General features: G+C 38.1%; 1 protein-coding gene across 2 annotated transcripts in view; it reads right to left on the bottom strand.

Annotated features, from left to right (window-relative positions):
• Positions 1-5,697: 5,697 nt before the first annotated feature.
• Positions 5,698-20,977, bottom strand: part of ADK (adenosine kinase) — a 566,284-nt gene continuing 551,004 nt past the window's right edge. For both annotated transcript variants that reach the window (XM_055425401.2, XM_055425402.2), the window contains exon 11: positions 5,698-6,581. In XM_055425401.2, the coding sequence (XP_055281376.1) occupies positions 6,457-6,581 (125 nt within the window). In that variant the 3' untranslated portion in view covers positions 5,698-6,456. The remainder of the gene's footprint in view (positions 6,582-20,977) is intronic.

The following is a 20,977-nucleotide window of genomic DNA, read 5'->3' as shown; positions in this document are numbered from 1 at the left end:
CTTATCATATACTTAATGACTATTCACGTATTTTCTTTCATGTTTGTCTTTTCATTCCTGAATTAATTTCTTAGTATATTCTGGATACAAATTCTTCGTTAGATATGTTGTATTTTATCCTAGCCTATAGCTTGTTTATTCCTATTCTTAAAGGTATCTCGATGAACGATAGGATTACATTTTTTTGAGTGATATCAGTATCTTTTCTTTCATGGTTAGTGGTTTCAAAGTCCTCAACAAGAAACTTTTGCCCATCCCCAAGCTGTGAAAATATTGTTTCCTTATAGAAGCGAAATAGTTTTAGCTTTCGTTACGGCTGTGATTCATTTTTAATCTTTACGTATGGTGTCAGGTGACGGGCCAAAGGTTCATTGTTCTCCATGAAGGCACCGAGCTGCAATAGCGCCGTGAACTGAGAACATTTCCCTTCTCATTTGGTTGCTTTGGTGCTCCTGTAAAATATCAAACCACACATTCAGATTTATTTTACTATTGATAAAACGGTCTTATTCTCCTAACACTCTCTCACTCACTATTCTCATTTTGAATTGAGAAAACCAAGGCTTAGGGCAGTTTAAGAACTTGACCAAGGGGACACAAAGTGAAGGACTTCTGGAACTACTACTGAATCATAAAGAAACTGTTTACATTTTAAACCTACTATATAGCCAGTGAAAATATTAAATGGACACTGTTTCTGAGTGTAATGGAGTAACAAAAATGAGTAAGTGCATGTTTTTATATTTCAATACAGGTGGTATTTTCAGACAGACAGCCCAACACATGCTTCTTTTGTAGGCTTATGTATATCTAAAACAATCTAGGACTACCCTGCTGGTCCAGTGGTTAAGACTCTGTGCTTCCACTGCAGGGGGCTCAGATTTGATCTCAGGTTGAAGAAGTTTCTCGTGCTGCGTGGTGTGGGGAAAAACAAAAACAAAAAAACACCACCCCCAAGCCCCCAAATACTTAAAACCTACCAAACAAAAAATCCCCCTAAAAACCCAGACAAAATAAAACAAAATCCCCCCACCCTAAACTCACAAAAACCCAATCTATAATATGCATCCTTTTTTTTGAAAAGATACAGAATTAACAGTTGCTTTACATAGTTAAGTGAGAACAATAGCTTTTGGCAAAGGTTGCTTGGACTTTAAGAATGTATTTCTGTCACCTTGATCTAAAATGAAAATCACTCTTCTGTGATTCAGAGAAAGAAAACAATACTTAAAGGTATATGTCATGAAGATAGATATAAAAATGAGTTGTTGTTCAGTTTCTAAGTCTTGTCTGACTCTGCGACCCCATGGATTGCAGCACACCAGGCTCCTCTGTCCTCCACTGTCTCCTGGAGTTTGTTCAAATTCATATCCATTGAGTCGGTATGTTATCTAACCATCTCATCATCTGCCACCCTCTTTTGCCTTCAATAAAAACTAGAAGAAAACTCAATAGCCACTCTCGTTGCTTTTTCTTTCTCTCCTATTCTGCTATACTAATACTTGGGCACCCAGCCTGTTTCCAAATGTTTGGTATCATTTTCTTTTCCACATCATGGCAGCAGTTTTCAGGCAAACTTGATCACCTACTGAGACTAGGCCAGTCTCAATAATCTAATTCTCTTACTCAAAGAAATGTATTTGAGTCAGTTCTAATGAGGTGGATGAACCTACAGCCTACTATACAGCATGAAGTCAGAAAGAGAAAGAAAAAGACCATATATGGTACTGACGATCCTACATACATGACAACAAAGGAGACAGAGATGTAAAGAACAGACTTTAGGATTCAGTGGGATGATTTGAGAGAACAGCACTGAAACATATACATTAGCATATGTAAAACAGATAACCAGTGTGAGTTTGATACATGAAGCAGGGCACCCAAAGTCAGTGGGTGGTCTGTGACAACCTTGAGGGATAAGGTGTGGAAGGAGGTGGGAGGGGGGTTTAGGATGGAGGGGACATCCTATGGCTGATTCATACTGATGGTAGTAAAAATCATCACGCTATTGTAAAGTAATGATCCCCAATTAAAATATATATATATATTTAAATCTAATTTTCCAGATCACCTAGGTTCACCCCTGAGGCATGGGTTTCCTATGCCCATTCAATTCACCCAACTGCAACACGCAAATGAATGGCTTGTAATGACCATCTTTTCTCAGATTCAGGAAGGCAGCCTTGTTGAAACCACTCATACACAATATCCTTTAGGAATGTCATAACCAAAGCATTTATATTTTCTAAATTATTGGTTTGACCAAAAAGTTTGTTCGGGATTTTTCTGTAACATCATACAGAAATGCCAAATGAACATTCTAGCCAACCCAATACATAAAATAAGAGAGTCACTCAACTATTTGAAGCCAACCTGAGACCAGAACCTATATTTTCTTGACAACTTCATTATCCCCTCCCCCATTCCCAGTCCTGTATGTCTTCCCTCAGTTCAGTTCAGTTCAGTTGCTCAGTCGTGTCCGACTCTCTGCGACCCCATGAATCACAGCATGCCAGGCCTCCCTACCAACTCCCGGAGTTCACTCAAACTCATGTCCATTGAGTCGGTGATGCCATCCAGCCATCTCATTCTCTGTTGTCCCCGTCTCCTCCCGCCCCTAATCCTTCCCAGCATCAGAGTCTTTTCCAATGAGTCAACTCATCACACGAGGTGGCCAAAGCATTGGAATTTCAGCTTTAGCATCAGTCCTTCCAATGAACTGTTAAACCAAGATGCTATAAAGTAGAACTGGGTTAGCTATAAAGTAGAACTGGGTCATTCCAAGATGGAAAAATTTAGCCCAGAGAAGAGGATGCCTGACAACCAGTTAAGAGGCAGTTTTCCTGAGACCTGGTCAGCAAGGCTAGCCATTATTTTTCCCTTGTCCTTTAATAAAACAGAGAACTAAAAAAAGTATGCCATAAATCCAAGAACAAAATACACACATCCCAGATGACTATTTTGCTAATACAAGAAAGTTATGTGATCTGTGTGCATGTTAATTACTACCAGAAAGCATGCTTCTGGAACTTCTTAAAAACAGTGACTGTCATAAAAGTCTAGCCCGTGAGTGGTACTTATCAATAACCTTGGGGTAAAGGACTTTCTTATCAAAAAAAGAATAGGAAACGTTTATCAGTGTCAAAACTACTGATTTAAGAGGAAGGAATTCTTAGTAGTAGTTTTAATATGATAAAGATACTCTAACACTCAAAAACTAATTGTCCTTGAGAGACAAAGTTAGAGGACTTTGATTTCAAAACTTACTCAAAGCTCCAGTAATCAAGACAGTCCTGATTGGCATAAGGAGAATATACAGACATACAGACTAATGGAACTGACAGTCCAGAAATAAAACCTTATATTTATGGTCAATAATTTTTGACAAGAGTGCCAAGACAATACATTTGAAGTTAAAATGTTAGTTGCCCAGTCATGTCTGACTCTTTGTGACACCATAAACTGTAGCCCACCAGGCTCCTCTGTCCACAGAATTCTCCAGGCAAGAACACTGGAGTGTTCCCTTCTTCAGGGGATCTTCTCGACCCAGGGATCAAACCTGAGTCTCCTGCATTGCAGGCAGATTCTTTACCATCAGGGAAGCCCCAAGACAATACAACAGTGGAGAAACCAGTCTCTTCTAACAAGGTTCAGGGACAACTCCATATCCAGAAGCAAGATAATTAGACCTCCCAAATCAAGTATATGAAAAAACTATAAAACTCTTAGAGGAGAATATAGATGTTAATTGTTCACGACCTTGGATTAGGCAATGGTTTCTCAGACATGAAACCAAAAGCACACTGACAAAAAAAAAAAAAAGAGAAATTGACTTTCATACAAATTAAAAACATCTGGGGAATTCCCTAGTGGTCCAGTGATTAGGACTCCATGCTTTCACTGCCAAGGGCACGGGTTCAATCCCTAGTTAGGGAATTAAGATCCCTCAAGCCACACGTGTGTACACCGTTCGTGTCCAATTCTTTGTGATCCCGTAGACTGTAGCCAACTAGGATCCTCTGTCCAAGGGATTTGCCAGGGAAGAACAGTGGAGTGGGTTACCATTTCCTCCTGAAGGGAAACTTCCTGACCCAGGGATCAAACCCATGTTTCCTGCATCTCCTGCATTGGCAAGCGGATTCTTTACAACTAGTACCACCTGGGAAGCCCAATCACAAGCTGCAGAGCACAGCCAAAAGGAAAAAAAAACACCTATGCTTCAAAACCCACGTGGTGGAAGACAATATTTGTAAATCATATGACTGATAAGAATATATAGAACATACAAAGAATGCTTACAACTCAACAATAAAAGGACAAACCACTCAATTAAAAAATGGGCAATAACTTTGAATAGACATTTCTCCAAAGAAAGAAATCCAAATGGTCAATAAATACAATATCATTAATAAATAGGAAAAAGGAAATTAAAAGGACAATGAGATATCACTTCGTACCCTCCAAGATGGCTATAATCAAACAGAGAGTAGCAAGTGTTGGCAAGGGTATGAGAATATTGAAACTCACAAACCTTTTTAGTGAGAATGCAAGATGATGCAGTCCTTTTGGAAAGGTCTGGCAATTTCCCAAAAAGTTAATCATAGGGTTACTATGTGATCCACAATTCTACTTCTGGTATATACCCCAAAGATTTGAAAACATACATCCATATAAAAAATTGGATGTGAATGTTAATAGCAGCATGATTCATAACAGCCCAAAAGGGTTAACTGGGTCATTAACAACTGAAATGTCCATCAACATGAATGGATAAACAAAATATGGCATATGTATACAATGAAATATTATTTGGCTATAAAAAGAAGTACTGAAAATATCATAGGACAAGTAAACTTTGAAAACATGCTAAGTGAAAGAAGCCATACACAAAAGAAAACATTATTACATGACTCCATTTTTATGAACATCAAGAACAGGCACATCTATAGAGACAGGAAATAGATTAGTGGTTATCAGAGGATGGGGAGTGAATTGGGAAGAAAAGGGTTTCCTTTAGGGGTGATGAAAGTGTTCTTGATTTAGATATTGGTGATAGCGATTCAACTTTGTGAATATACTAAAACCTACTGAATTGTATACTTTAAAATAAAAAATTTTATGGTATATGAATTGTATCTCAACAATGTTAAAAAAGATTAGTATAGGAGACCTAAAAGTCCTTAAAACAAAAACCTGAACGCTTTTCTATGAATTCAGTTTTATAACTATGATTTTCTTCTTCTTCAGTAACAATAATCATAATAGGAGGTTCTTATTAGACTTGTAACAAGCCATTTTGTACCTAGTATCCCCTCTTGAATCATCTCAATGACCTCATACATAGGGGTTATGATTCCATTTTATAGAGAAGGAATTGATGTTCAAGAGGCTAAATAATTTGCACAAGCTCTTTTCAAGGTAATTAGTCTGACTCCAGAGGTTCCATTTTTTTAAGATTTTTTTTGGGTTGGGGGGCATGCTACACAGCATGAAGGATCTTAATTCCCTGACCAGGGACCGAACCTGTGCCTCCTGGAGCCGAAGTATGAAGTCCTAACCACTGGTCTGCCAGGGCATTCCCCAGAAGTTATATCATACCATTCTGTCTTCCTGAAAACAGTAGCTTACTGGTTTCCAACACTAAGTTATTTTTTGATGTGTTATGCTGCTTTTTCTATCTCCATAAACAGATCAGATATTTCAGGACCCAGGATTAGACAGTTATCTTTCTTCCTTAGTTTGCTGAGCATAGGACAAAGACAGAAAAAAAGCCCTTTATGACAAGTTTTTATTTGTATCAAATACAGAGTACCATAAGTAAATATAAGATTATGACTTGAATATTGTAATATAGCTTATAATTTGGCAAATTAATTATCCAAAATTTATTACATGTTTGAGTACACACTGATGAAATTACTTGGCATAACTTGGAAAGATAAATATTTCTGTACCTTATTTAACCATTTGTCATGTATATATGTGGTATATATATGAACACATATGTGTGTATATGTGTATAAACACACTTCTGAATTAAATATACTTGTATAAAAGCTAAAGATTTATGTTTTATCTTTAATTCCTTTAAAAAAATCTATTATATTAAATTGCATCTGCATTCAAAGCAGAATGTAAAAAAATGACCATTTTGCTTAGTACATATGAATTTACAATGTAATGGAAAATGAAACAAAAATTTCAATTGAAATACTATATTCCTGTTTAATTGACATTTACCTGGCATTATCAAACTATGGAAATAAACCTCCTACTTTAGCTTGTTGAGAGAATAAAGATTCTACTGTGCATTACTGTACCCCCTAAATTAAGAATGAATATTGTTATAGTAGGAAAGGTGGCATTTAATTTTCTTCTTGATTAATATGGGAATTCTTAGGAAACAATCAGGGCAGTGTCTGTACTCCTGGGATGCAGTTTCATGCTTTTCCATCAGTGGAAGTCTGGCTTCTCAGGAAAGGTGCAGCCAGTCCTCCTAATTATGACACTTGCAGCATAGTGGCCAGCACGGATGCATTCAGTTAGCGGCTTGTCAGAGACCAGCTGAGACAGAAAACCTGGAACACAGACAGAAGGGAAAAACATGAGTATTGTGTAACAGCATCAGAAATGTCATATGGGTCAGAACAAAATATGGTCTACGTACCTATGCCTTTCTTTAGTCTTGATAGTGAAGTGTCAAACCTCCAGGGTTAGAGGGTTCTTCCCTAATAATTCTTTTAAAGAGCTCAAGTTGGGACGTGACAACTCATCATCAAGTCAATCTAGTTTTTCTAGGCATAAATGATCATGCTTTCCTTTAACTTTGAGAGTAAAAGGTTGTAAGAAAGAATTACTGGCCAAATAGTATTATCTTTGGTCTTTATAGCTGAGAAATTATGAGCTATACCTCTACCTATCTCTCTGAATCCCTTCTGTATTGCTGTTATTCCTAAAGAGTTGTTATTTGGGAAAAACTCTATCATCTGGATCTCTCTCCAAGAACAAATCCGAGAGTTGAAAAGTTATAAAGGACCTTATATACCTTTTTCACTCCCAGAAGTATCAGTGAAATAATATCTAGAGTCAAGCACCATGGATCAGTATGACATTAAAATAAACATGATAAGATAGATAACAATGCTGAGGCCTTTTGCTTCCGATCAAGATGAAATAAAAGAATTCGATTTACCCTTTCTTCAGAAACAACTTTAAAATAAAAACAAAGTATATAAAACAAAGTTTTTCAAATATTGTACATCAGTCACAAAAGATACATGAAAGAAGGGAAATAAATGAGGTAAACTACCAGGCCACAATTCATGGAAGGAAATCCTAGGCAGAGCCTGAATTCTCAACAGTTACTGAGTTGAGAAGATGGAAGTAGGAATCAAAGTACAATAAACATTTACACAGACTGAGAAGGGGAAAAAAAAAATAGGATAGACATAAATGGTCACTATTGATAATAAGAGACATCATATCACTATAACATCTACACACGCTAAAAGGATAAGGAAACGTCATTAACAACTTAATGCCAATAAAGTGTTACAGAACTATAAGGTGTTCAGATTCGACAAGTTAGACAAACTTCTGGAGATAGACAATCTATCAAAGCTCACTGAGGAAGAAATAGATAACCTGAATAGCCTTGTGTTTATTAAACATTTGATTTTAAAATTAAAAAGCTTCCCATAAAGAAAATTCCAGTTCAGATGGTGTCATTGCTGAATTCTACCAAATATTTAAAGAAGAAAAATAATGTCAGTGCTATACAAACTCCAGAAAACTAAAAAGGAGAGAATACTTTCTGACTCACTCTTGAGGCCAGCTTTACTCTGATAGTATAATCAGAAAAGATGCAAATATTTTAGCAAATCCAATCCAATAGTATATTTAAAAAGATAATAATTCATGATAAGGTAACATTTATCTTAGAAATGCAAGGTTGGTTTAACTTTCAAAAATCAATCAATGTAATCTACCATATTAACCAGGAAAATCATAAGGTCATCTTCACAGATGCTGAAAAATCAATCCTGGGTGTTCATTGGAAGGACTGATGCTAAAGCTGAAACTCCAATACTTTGGCCACCTTATGCGACGAGTTGACTCACTGGAAAAGACTATGATGCTGGGAAGGATTGGGGGCGGGAGAAGGGGATGAAAGAGAATGAGATGGCTGGATGGCATCACCGACTCGATGGACATGAGTTCGGGTGAACTCTGGGAGTTGGTGATGGACAGGGAGGCCTGGAGTGCTGTGATTCACGGGGTCGCAGAGTCGGACATGACTGAGCGACTGAACTGAACTGAGGATGGATTTCTAAAAAAAACTTTCAACAAACTAATAACAGAAGGGAACTTCTATGAAAACCTTGCAGTTAATATCATTCTTAATGGAGGATGACGAAGTGTTTTTTTCCCTTAGAATTAAGAACAAGGAAAGAATGTTTGTTTTTAAACACTGTACTGTAGACTCTAGCCCGTGCAATAAGGCAAACAAAGAAAAGGCATCAAAATTGAAAATGAGGTAGAACTGTCTTCATTTGCAGATGGCATGACCACCTATGTCTATGGTTTCTCAACAGTGGCAATTCTGCCTCCTGGAGGACATGCGGCAATGTCACATTTGTGCCAGAGGGTGCAAATGGCAACTAGAGGGTAGAGCCCAGGGATGCTGCTAAATGTCCTATGATGTCAATGATACCCAAACTGAGAAATCCTGGTCTATGTAAAAATTCCTATGGAATCTAGAAAAAAGTTAACTTGAACTACTAAGTTAGTTTAGTGAAGTTGAAGGATATAAGGTTCCTATACAAAAAGAAATGTGTGTATATATAGCAATTGTATATGCCAACAATGAACAGAAATTGATATTAAAAGTACCCTTCATCATACCACCAAACATGCGAAATACATAAATCTGACAAAAACTGTGTAAGAACTCAACACTGAAAATGACAAAACAATGCTGAGGAAAAAACCCAAAACAAACAAAAAACAATGCTGAGAGATAAAAAAAAAACAAGCTAGAGATTCCAAGGGAACATTTCATGCAAAGATGGGCTCGATAAAGGACAGAAATGGTATGGACCTAACAGAAGCAGAAGATATTAAGAAGAGGTGGCAGGAATACACAGAAGAACTGGACAAAAAAGATCTTCACGACCAAGATAGTCACGATAACGTGATCACTGACCTAGAGCCAGACATCTTGGAATGTGAAGTCAAGTGGGCCTTAGAAAGCATCACTACTAACAAAGCTAGTGGAGGTGATGGAATTCCAGTTGAGCTATTTCAAGTCTTAAAAGATGATGCTGTGAAAGTGCTGCACTCAATATGCCAGCAGATTTGGAAAACTCAGCAGTGGCCACAGGACTGGAAGAGGTCAGTCTTCATTCCAATCCCAAAGAAAGGGAATGCCAAAGAATGCTCAAACTACCCACAATTGCACTCATCTCACACGCTAGTAAAGTCATGCTCAAAATTCTCCAAGCCAGGCTTCAGCAGTATGTAAACCGTGAACTCCCAGATGTTCAAGCAGGTTTTAGAAAAGGCAGAGGCACAAGAGATCAAATTGCCAACATCCGCTGGATCATGGAGAAAGCAAGAGAGTTTCAGAAAAACACCTATTTCTGCTTCATTGACTATGCCAAAGCCTTTGACTGTGTCGATCACAATAAACTGTGGAACATTCTGAAAGAGATGGGAATACCAGACCACCTGACCTGCCTCTTGAGAAACCTGTATGCAGGTCAGGAAGCAACAGTTAGAACTGGACATGGAACAACAGACTGGTTCCAAATAGGAAAAGGTGTACGTCAAGGTTGTATATTGTCACCTTGCTTATTTAACTTATATGCAGAGTACATCATGAGGAACGCTGGGCTGGAAGAAGCACAAGCTGGAATCAAGATGGCTGGGAGAAATATCAATAACCCCAGATATGCAGATGATACTACCCTTATGGCAGAAAGTGAAGAGGAACTCAAAAGCCTCTTGAGGAAAGTGAAAGAGGAGAGTGAAAAGGTTGGCTTGAAGCTCAACATTCAGAAAACAAAGATCATGGCATCTGGTCCCATCACTTCATGGGAAATAGATGGAAAAACAGTGGAGACAGTGTCAGACTTTATTTTTTTGGGCTCCAAAATCACTGCAGATGCTGACTGCAGCCATGAAATTAAAAGACGCTTGCTCCTTGGAAGGAAAGTTATGACCAACCTTGATAGTATATTAAAAAGCAGAGACATTACTTTGCCAACCAAGGTCCGTCTAGTCAAGGCAAAGGTTTTTCCCGTGGTCATGTATGGATGTGAGAGTTGGACTGTGAAGAAAGCTGAGTGCCGAAGAATCAATGCTTTTGAACTGTGGTGTTGGAGAAGACTCTTGAGAGTCCCTTATACTGCAAGGAGATCCAACCAGTCCATTCTAAAGGAGATCGATCCTGGATGTTCATTGGAGGGACTGATGCTAAAGCTGAAACTGCAATACTTTGGCCACCTCATGCGACGAGTCGACTCACTGGAAAAGACTCTAATGCTGGGAAAGGTTGGGGGCGGGAGGAGAAGCGGACGACGGAGAATGAGATGGCTGGATGGCATCACCGACTCCATGGACATGAGTTTGAGTGTACTCCGGGAGTTGGTGTTGGACAGGGAGGCCTGGCGTGCTGTAATTCATGGGGTCGCGGAGAGTCGGACACAACTGAGCGACTGAACTGAACTGAAGTAAGATGAAGAGCTATAAACTATTCAGAGAACAGAAGACTCAATATTATTATCAGCTCTACTGATTCAATGTAGTATCAACCAAAATTCCAGCAAGCTTTTCTAACAGAAACTGACAAGCTGATTCTAAAATTTATGTGGAAATGCAAAGAATTTAGACTAACCAAAACAGAGCTCTGAAAATAAGAGTACTTGATTTAAAAATTTACTATAGAACTAAAATAACTGAGACACTGTGGTACAGGCATTAAATGGACAAACAGATCAGTGAAACTGAACAGACAATACAGAAATATATGGTCAACTGATTTTTATAAAGGTATAAAGCAATTCAATGGAGAAAGGATAATCTTTCTTTTTTGCCATGTTATTATAATAGACTTCTTTTTAAAAAAATATTCTTAGAAGAGCTGGATGGGCCATATGTGAAAACAAAAAAACACACACACTTCTACCCTTCCTCATACCAACCACAAAATTAACTTGAAATGGATCATAGGTCTAAATGCAAGAGATAAAACTATAAAATTGAGAAGAAAACTTATGAGAAAATCTTTGTGATTTTGAACTTGCCAAAGATCTTAGGACATAAAAAGTATAAAATTTTATGAAAGAAAAAATAATTTTGACTTTGCTAAATTAAACACCTTTACACAAACACTTTAGTGAAAGATAAACATGTCAAACAAGCACAGGAAAAGATGTTCAACATTATTATCTGTTAGAAAAATGCTAATTAAAGCCATCATGAAATACCACTGCCCACCCACTAGAAAGGCTAAAATGAAAGAAGACTGACAAAGCAAGTGTTGGCAAGAGTACAGATTAACTGAAACTCTCAAATACTGATTGCCTGTGTGTATACTCAGTTGTTCAGTTGTGTCCAACTCTTTGCAACCCCATGGATTGCAGCCCACCAAGCTTCTCTGTCCATGGGCTTCTCCAGGCGAATATACTGGAGTGGGTAGCCATTTCCTTCTCCAGGGGATCTTCCCAACCCAGGGATTGAACCTGAGTTTCCTGCGTCTCCTGCACTGGCAGGCGAATTCTTTACCTCAGAGACACCAGAAAGCCCAAAATATTGATTATGAGACTATAAGACTCTTTTTGAAAAACAGTTATCAGTGTCTTAAAAAGTTAAACATACACCTATCAAAAGACTCAGTCTTTCTATTTCTAGGTATTTAACCATGGTTTATAAATGAATGTTCAGACCAGCTTTATTTGGCATAGCCCCAAATTGGAAACAATCCAAATAGTATGGACGCAGTAAATGTGTCCATAGTGATGGTCCATGGGTGTATACATATGTCAACATTTGTAAAACTGTACACTTTAAACATGTGCAGTTTATTGTATGTCAATTATACTGCAATAAAACTACATAAAAAATTGTTGTAGTTACAAATAAGATAGTCAAGAAGAGAAAAATCTGGGGCTACTTCCCTTCTAAGGAAAACCTGAGATGCCATAGCAGTACTCAAATACACAGAAGAACAGATGATAATGAGAAACTGTTCTGTAGCCAGACTTTTAGGCCTCATAGGCCCCGGGCAGCTGGGGGGTTAAGGTTAATTTAAAAGCTGTGGTATAGTGACCTGTAGAGAGCATTATAGGAGATTTATGTTCTTTCTCTTCTACCATTCTGACCACACAGCCTTCTCCCTTGTCAGATTTGGAGAATGCTGTATCCAATAAAATAAATAAGTACGCCCAACCAAAGAATAATTAATTTGGTTAATGGAGTGATGTATTTTGAAGACATTTGCTTAGAATGTGAAATCACTTTCTCAAGAGATTTAGTAAGAGTATTTTATCATTGAGCTTTCAGGTAACAGTCAAAGGTCAATATTAACTTTCAGCCAAACTGTGAGACTAAACTGTTCAGCCCACACAGTGAATGGAGCAGATGCCAAATTCAGTCAGATCAGCTTACAATGGAAACACGTCTATTAGAAGACTTATAAGGAACATCTGTTTTCCTCATTCTTCCTGGTATGCTATTTCTGAGAAAAAGAGAGCTTATGTTTATGAAATATTTTTGAGAAGCATAAGTACCAGCATCCTCTTTATAATAGAAGAGCTAGTTGATGATTCAAGTGAAGTCCCCTGAAGAAACATTTGCTTTGACAAGTGGAAAACCTGGATGGAGAAAAAAAGCTTAGACCTTTGCCCTGAGTGAATATCAGTTCTTTAACAATCTATTTTAAAATTCTAACTGAGATGAACTACAGATGTTATATAATCAGTTATAAGTTGAACCTTCATAAAGTACCTGATATGAGTCTTCACAAGTTGTATAAAATAGTTTAAAAAAATAAAGGATCTTGTATTTAAAGATTCATAGGAAATTCTTTCATAATAAGAATTAAACATTCCCAAGATACCTTTTTTATTGCATAAAATACACATAACCTCAAAGTCACCATTTCAACCATTTTAAAGTGTACAATTCAAGGCATTAACTCTATTTGCAATGCAGTGTAACCATCACCTCTATCAATTTCCAGAATATTTTCATTATTCCAACAGAAACTATACTTATTAAGCTCTCCATTCCCTCCCACCCCTGGCCTTTTGTGTCTGCCTTACTTCACTTAGCATAATGTTTCTCAGTACAATTTAAGTTCAGATTTTGATTATTAGCTGGCCTGAAATGTATTTTTTAAAAACTACATTTGGAAATAATTTCGAGTTCAGAAAAGTTGCCAAAAAAAAAAAAAGAAAACTTGCAAACAGTGTAAATAGTATCCAAATATCCTTTACCTGGATGTACTTATTGTCAACATTTTGCTCCTTTTGGGCCCACCTTCTCTTTTTTATACAATTTTCTCCACTGAAGTAATTGAGAAGAAGTGGCATTTGTCATGCCCTTTACCTTTAAATCTATCTATGCATCTTTCCCGAGAATAAGGCTAGTCTCATGGATAATCATAGTCATCGACTTCAGTAATACTGTTAGAATACTGTTATCTAATTGACTGTTCACATTCCAGTTTTGTCAATGACCCATTAATGTCCTTCACAGCATTTTTCTTCCATCTAGGATAGACTTTAATCTACAATTTGTCATATTTTTAGTTTCCTTTATCTTGAACATTTCCTTTGACTTTTGTGATGAGGACATTTTTGAAGAATTAGTCTTCCCCTACTCCATATTTAATAGTGATACTCATTTTGGTTTGTCTGATATTTCTTCATGATTAAATTCAGATTATGCATTCCTAGCCAGAATACTAGAAAAATTACGTTGTGTCCTTCTCAAGGGTATCACATTTAGGAACACATTATGTCTGGTTGCTATTCACTGGTGATAATTTTGATCACCTGATCAAGATGTTGTCCTACTTCTCCACTGTATAGTTATATTTTACCTTGCATCTAACAAGGAATCTGCTGGTAGACACTTTAATACCATGCAAATATTCTGCTCCCTATAAAGAACTGCAATCCCGTCTCCCAAATTGAGTATTCTCTCATAATTCCTAACTGAAGCAACTTAACCCATGATGATTTTCTAACTCCAGCACTCCCTTCACATCTACCAGTCAGCTTTCAACATTCTATATGCAAGAGCTTATCTCTTATCTCATTTACTCTTTTTCATCTATTTACGTATCAATAAGGAGGCACAGACTCTTATTTTTTAATCAATGGTTTATAATTCAATACAGCTCTATATGGTGCTCAAAATGTCCCAGTTTTTACCAGTGGGAGCAGCTTCAAGCTGGCTCAGGTGTCCTTGGATGTGCCTTCATACTATCTTTGAGTACTTCCTTACTTTTTGGAATTATATTCTTGGCTCATCTTAAACCCACCCTACCTCAGCCTTAGAACCTGCCATTTTTCCAAGGATACTTATTTCCTACTAGGGTAAAAAGGTATTAAAGACCACAGTGTGGGAGGTAGGTGCATTCTCTGCTTCTAGACCCTGTCAGCAAATGGAGCTAGGAAGTATGTACTTATACACATGTACAGATACCGATACGCATACATACTTACACACATAAATGTGTACGTAAGTATATACATGTCTCCACAGACCTATTTTAGAAAGTGAATTGACACCAATACTTCACGTTCCAATTCATCCTTACAGAGCTCTTTCTTACCTTTTTCCAGTCCATTACTATGATTCTGTACTTTTTTCCATAGTGAAAATCCTAGCTTTCAACAATATCAAAGTTTTATACTATCTCCAAAACAGCTTCAAAATTGCTTCACTACTAATTTTAAAAAACGCCAAATCTATTAAAAAGTTTAGAATTGGTTTGCTGTTCTCCAATGTGCTCAGATACTGTGTTCAGTATGCTCTTTAGATTGGTTCTCCTTTTTACGCCACTTCAGAATTGACAGGTTGTTGCTGAACCACGAAAGATGCTGGGACTCTCGGTCTCTGGAGAAGAAGAATTCAATCCGGGGCCAGAAACTAGGCTTGATTGCTCAGAGCTTTTGGGCAATAAAGTTTTATTAAAGTACAAAAAAGACAGAGAAAGCTTCTGACATAGACATCAGAAGGGGGCAGAAAGAGTACCCCCTCACTAGTGTTAGCAATGGAGTTACACACTTTTAATTAGCTATTACAGTGAATCAAAAGAATGTCTGGAGGTTGTAAAGACCTTACTAGACCCACTCCCATAATTTACATTTTAAGATAACAGGATTAGCCAGAAGGTTTTTTCCAGAAACTGTCCTCAAACAGGATACATTATTGTTATATAATCCTAAGGAATGTAGAGGGAAAAAAAGTTTGTCCTTTCCTCCTCCTTGAGAATTCCAGACCCCTCTCTCCTTGGGGACCCCCAAACTTATCAGCCTGCCTAGGAATTGACTCTCTCAGAATGGTTCACTTACTTAAGACCAAAAAAATATTGGGGTCATGATTTTAATTTACATCCCGTACTTTCATCCTTATTAATTTAATATTTCTTTAAAAATAGAATATTAAAAATTCTAAAAAGGGTATGCTCAGAGAAGTGTCACTTTCTTTTACCCTATGCCCTCCCCATTGGAGATACCCAATTTTACTGTTTTTTGGTTTGTCTTCATGAGAAGTGCTGGACTGGATGAAGCACAAGCTGGAATCAAGATTGCCAGGAGACATATCAATAACCTCAGATATGCAGATGACACCACCCTTATGGCAGAAAGTGAAGAAGAACTAAAGTCTCTTGATGAAAGTGAAAGAGGAGACTGAAAAAGTTGGCTTAAAGCTCAACATTCAGAAAACTAAGATCATGGCATCTGGTCCCATCACTTCATGGCAAATAGATGGGGAAACAATGGAAACAGTGTCAGACTTTATTTTGGGGGGCTCCAAAATCACTGCAGAGTGACTGCAGCCATGAAATTAAGACGCTTACTCTTTGGAAGAAAAGTTAGGACTAACCTAGAAAGCATATGAAAAAGCAGAGACATTACTTTGCCAACAAAGGTCCATCTACTCAAAGCTATGGTTTTTCCAATAGTAATGTATGGATGCGAGAACTGGACTATAAAGAAAGCTGCTGCTGCTGCTGCTAAGTCACTTCAGTCGTGTCCGACTCTGTGCGACCCCATAGACGGAAGCCCACCAGCTCTCCCGTCCCTGGGATTCTCCAGGCAAGAACACTGGAGTGGGGTGCCATTTCCTTCTCCAATATGTGAAAGTGAAAAGTGAAAGTGAAGTCGCTCAGTCGTGTCCGACTCTTAGCGACCCCACGGACTGCAGCCTACCAGGCTCCTCCGTCCATGGGATTTTCTAGGCAATAGTACTGGAGTGGCTTGCCATTGCCTTCTCCAAAAGCTGAGTGTCAAAGAATTGATGCTTCTGAATTGTGGTGTTGAAGACTCTTAAGTCCCTTGGACTACAAGGAGATCCAACCAGTCTCTCCTAAAGGAAATCAATCCTGAATATTCATTGGAAGGACTGATGCTGAAGCTGAAACTCCAATACTTTGTCTACCTGATGTGAAGAGCTGACTCATTGGAAAAGACCCTGATGCTGGGAAAGATTCAAGGCGGGAGGAGAAGGGGACGACAGAGAATGAGATGGTTGGATGGCATCACTGACTCAATGGACATGCGTTTGAGAAAACTCCAGGAGTTGGTGACGGACAGGGAAGCCTGGCATGTTGCAGTCCATGGGGTCGCAAAGAGTCGGACACGAAAGAGCTACTGAACTGAACTTCTGTGTTTATTTTTGTAAAAGTAAGCAGATATCTGTGCATTTTCTAATTTCCTCTTTTTGTTATACAAAAGGAGTGGCATACAATATATGCCTTTTTGCACTTTGCTTTTTTTTCACTTAAAATATCTCCTGGCATCACTGCATACTAATACATAAGAGATTTTCCCCATTCTTTTTTACAGCTGCATAGCAGCTTATTGTATGGACACACCATAGTTCATTCACTCCATTTCCTATGTGTGAATGTTCACCAGATTTTAATGCTTTGAAATTACAAATAATTCTGTAATCAATAACATTTTACATGTGTGCTTTTGTGCTGTTGGATGTGTGTGTATCTTTCGGGTAAATTTCTAGAAGTGGCATTTTTGGGATTGAAGAATAAATACGTAAGTAGTTTTGTTAGATACTGCCAAATGCCCCTTCCTTGGGGTTAAATCTTTTGTATTTCCACCAGTAATGTTTATGAGCGCGTTTCCCCACAACCTCTATAACAGAGTACACTGTCAAGCTTTTGATTTTTTGCCAATCTGATGAGTTAGAGAGAAGGCAATGGCAAGCCACTCCAGTACTCTTGCCTAGAAAATCCCATGGATGGAGGAGCCTGGTAGGCGGCAGTCCGTGGGGTCGCTAAGGGTCGGACATGACTGAGCGACTTCACCTTCACTTTTCACTTTCACACGTTGGAGAAGGAAATGGCAACCCACTCCAGTGTTCTTGCCTGGAGAATCCCAGGGACGGGGGAGCCTGGTGGGCTTCCGTCTATGGGGTCACACAGAGTCGGACACGACTGAAGTGACTTAGCAGTAGCAGATGAGTTAGAAACATATCTCAATGTAACTGTAATTTGCATTTCTCTTACTATGGGTGAGATTGAAGACCATGTTCTATGTTTAAAAAACTAATCTCTTTCTGTGAATTGTTTTTTCTGATCTTTTGCTTATTTTTCTGTAGAATTTTTGGCTGTCCCACCCCAATTTTTGAAAGTTCTCTGTAGTTTTAGGATATTATTTCAATAAAGTATTTTTAGGTAGGAAAATACAATAAGCTGTTAGTATATACAAATACTGTGCCAGCAAGTAAACAAAGTGTTTATTCATATTTCATTCACTGAATGTGACGAATTACAAAGAGTGCGGCTAGCAGACACTATAGCAGATAAATATGGCTTGCAGATAAATTAAAAAAGAATTTTGTACTCTTTCAGTAAAGACTCTGGGCCAAACAAGAAGTTAAGAAGTAAAATTTTAAATAACTGACTTGGCATGGGTGTTCATGCCAAGTTCAGGAAAAAGTACTTTAGAAGCTCTTTGTGGGCAGGCCATTAGCTTATGGTCCTTGTCAGTACATCACGTTAAAAATGAACAGTAAGGCTCTGTGTATATGCCTTTCAAGACAGCCATGAGAACAGGAACAGGAGGCATACACTGGTGAACAAGAAACAGCAGTACAGGTTTTCAAATCAACAACTCACATGCTGAGGCAGTGGTTGTACCTTTTAACTTGAGTGCCTTCTCTCTGTGACTTCTAACTTCTCTTTGGTCCTTTCATGGATAGGCTTATTCCAGGGCCTCTCCCACTTTTGGTCATGTCATGGACCTTAGGTCTCAGGCTGCTGAGACACAGTGTACCTGAAGGCTTCTCACTGACACTGAATTTGGTTCCTAGGGCTCTGAATCTTGGAGCAATCACAGACCTAGAGTTCTCAGAATAAACCTCTGTCCATTAACAACCAGTATGGTTTATTATCTTCTGGTTAATTTCATTTGGATTTTTCTTTTATTGCTGTTAAAGAGAGTGGTCACTTTTAGCATTCAATCAGCATGAATCCAGTGTCTGAGATGAGACCTGACACATAATTTAAACTGCGCTGAAAGGAGTACTAAATTAGTTTTTTTCTCAAAGCACATAGAGGTGTGATGGCTAGTGTGGGCAAAAGGCAATGAGATTTCCTAGCTCAAGTTGTCCATTCCATGTAGTTACTGTAGAAAACATACAATATGTAGAATTTTCTTAGTGTCATCCATAGAAAACAGAAATATTGTCAGTAATTATGAAAGTCTTAATAAAGACACTTCAGTTCAGTCAGTTCAGTCGCTCAGTCGTGTCCGACTCTTTGCAACCCTGTGAATTGCAGCACACCATGCCTCCCTGTCCATCACCAACTCCCGGAGTTTACCCAAACTCATGTCTATTGAGTTGGTGATGCCATCCAGCCATCTCATCCTCTGTCATCCCCTTCTCCTCCTGCCCCTAATCCCTCCCAGCATCGGACTCTTTTCCAATGAGTCAACTCTTCGCATGAGGTGGCCAAAGTATTGCAGTTTCAGCTTTAGCATCAGTCCTTCCAATGAACATCCAGGACTGATCTCCTTTAGGATGGACTGGTTGGAACTCCTTGTAGTCCAAGGGACTCTCAAGAGTTTTCTCCAACACCACAGTTCAAAAGCATCAATTCTTTGACACTCAGCTTTCTTCACAGTCCAACTCTCACATCCATACATGACCACGGGAAAAACCATAGCCTTGACTAGATGGACATCTGTTGGCAAAGTAATATCTCTGCTTTTTAATATGCTATCTAGGTTGGTCATAACTTTCCTTCCAAGGAGTAAGAGTCTTTTAATTTCATGGCTGCAATCACCATCTGCAGTGATTTTGGAGCCCCCAAAAATAAAGTCTGACACTGTTTCCCCATCTATTTGCCATGAAGTGATGGGACCGGATGCCATGATCTTAGTTTTCTGAATGTTGAGCTTTAAGCCAACTTTTTCACTCTCCTCTTTCACTTTCATCAAGAGGCTTTTTTGTTCCTCTTCACTTTCTGCCATAAGGGTGGTGTCATCTGCATATCTGAGGTTATTGATATTTGTCCCGGCAATCTCGATTCCAGCTTGTGCTTCTTCCAGCCAAGTGTTCCTCATGATGTACTCTGCAATTAAGTTAAATAAGCAGGGTGACAATATACAGCCTTGATGTGCTCCTTGTCCTATTTGGAACTAGTCTGCTGTTCCATGTCCAGTTCTAACTGTTGCTTCCTGACCTGCATACAGGTTTCTCAAGAGGCAGGTCAGGTGGTCTGGTATTCCCGTATCTTTCAGAATTTTCCACAGTTTATTGTGATCCACACAGTCAAAGGCTTTGGCATAGTCAATAAAGCAGAAATAGATGTTTTTCTGGAACGCTCTTGCTTTTTCAATGATCCAGCGAATGTTGGCTATTTGATCTCTGGTTCTTCTGCCTTTCCTAAAACCAGCTTGAACATGTGGAAGTTCACAGTTCACATATTGCTGAAGCCTTACTGGAGAATTTTGAGCAATACTTTACTAGCATGTGAGATGAGTGCAACTGTGCGGTAGTTTGATCATTCTTTGGCATTGTCTTTCTTTGGGATTAGAATGAAAACTGACCTTTTCCAGTCCTGTGGCCACTGCTGAGTTTTCCAAATGTGCTGGCATATAAAGACACTTAGGAGCCAAGAATATTTTAGAAGGAAATGAATGAAATCTACAAGTCAGTATTTTTTTTTCATATATAGTTCCTTCACTAATATTTTTCATGGTGGCTGGAACTAAAAACCCAGTAGACTCCATTACCGTTCATTCAACATTCACAGTAAAAAACATGAGTTAGCTTTTCTGATTATCATCACATATGGCTACATGGTTTATGTTAAAAAAAAAAAAAAAAAAGCATGACAATTGGAAGAAGTGACCAGTTAAATCCATGCAACAGAATTACAGAAAGCAGTTAACTAAAATGAGTTAGATCTTCATTAAGCTGCTATGAGACAATTTCCAAGATAAAAGTAAATGAAAACTCAAGTAAGCCCAGTATACCCTCATTTGATGAAAACTAGGATATGTACACATATACAAACTTCTACAAACATAGATATTTATGGATGGATTCAATAAATACCAGCAACCAAAGCTACCTCACAGAGGGGTATTAGAGGACTGGGGTGGAAGCAATGCTTACCTTTCATTACATATAAATATACTACTTCTATGATACATATATATTTCCTTTTTGTGCTGTTGTATTTTCTACTGCTTACAGGTATTATTTC

The sequence above is a fragment of the Moschus berezovskii genome, chromosome 12 (assembly GCF_049115385.1).
Source record: "Moschus berezovskii isolate FMDL1 chromosome 12, NW_MosBer_1.0, whole genome shotgun sequence".
In the NCBI taxonomy this organism is placed as follows: domain Eukaryota; kingdom Metazoa; phylum Chordata; class Mammalia; order Artiodactyla; family Moschidae; genus Moschus; species Moschus berezovskii.
The sequence above is the reverse complement of the archived record's forward strand: the minus strand, read 5'-3'. Positions and strand labels throughout refer to the sequence as shown.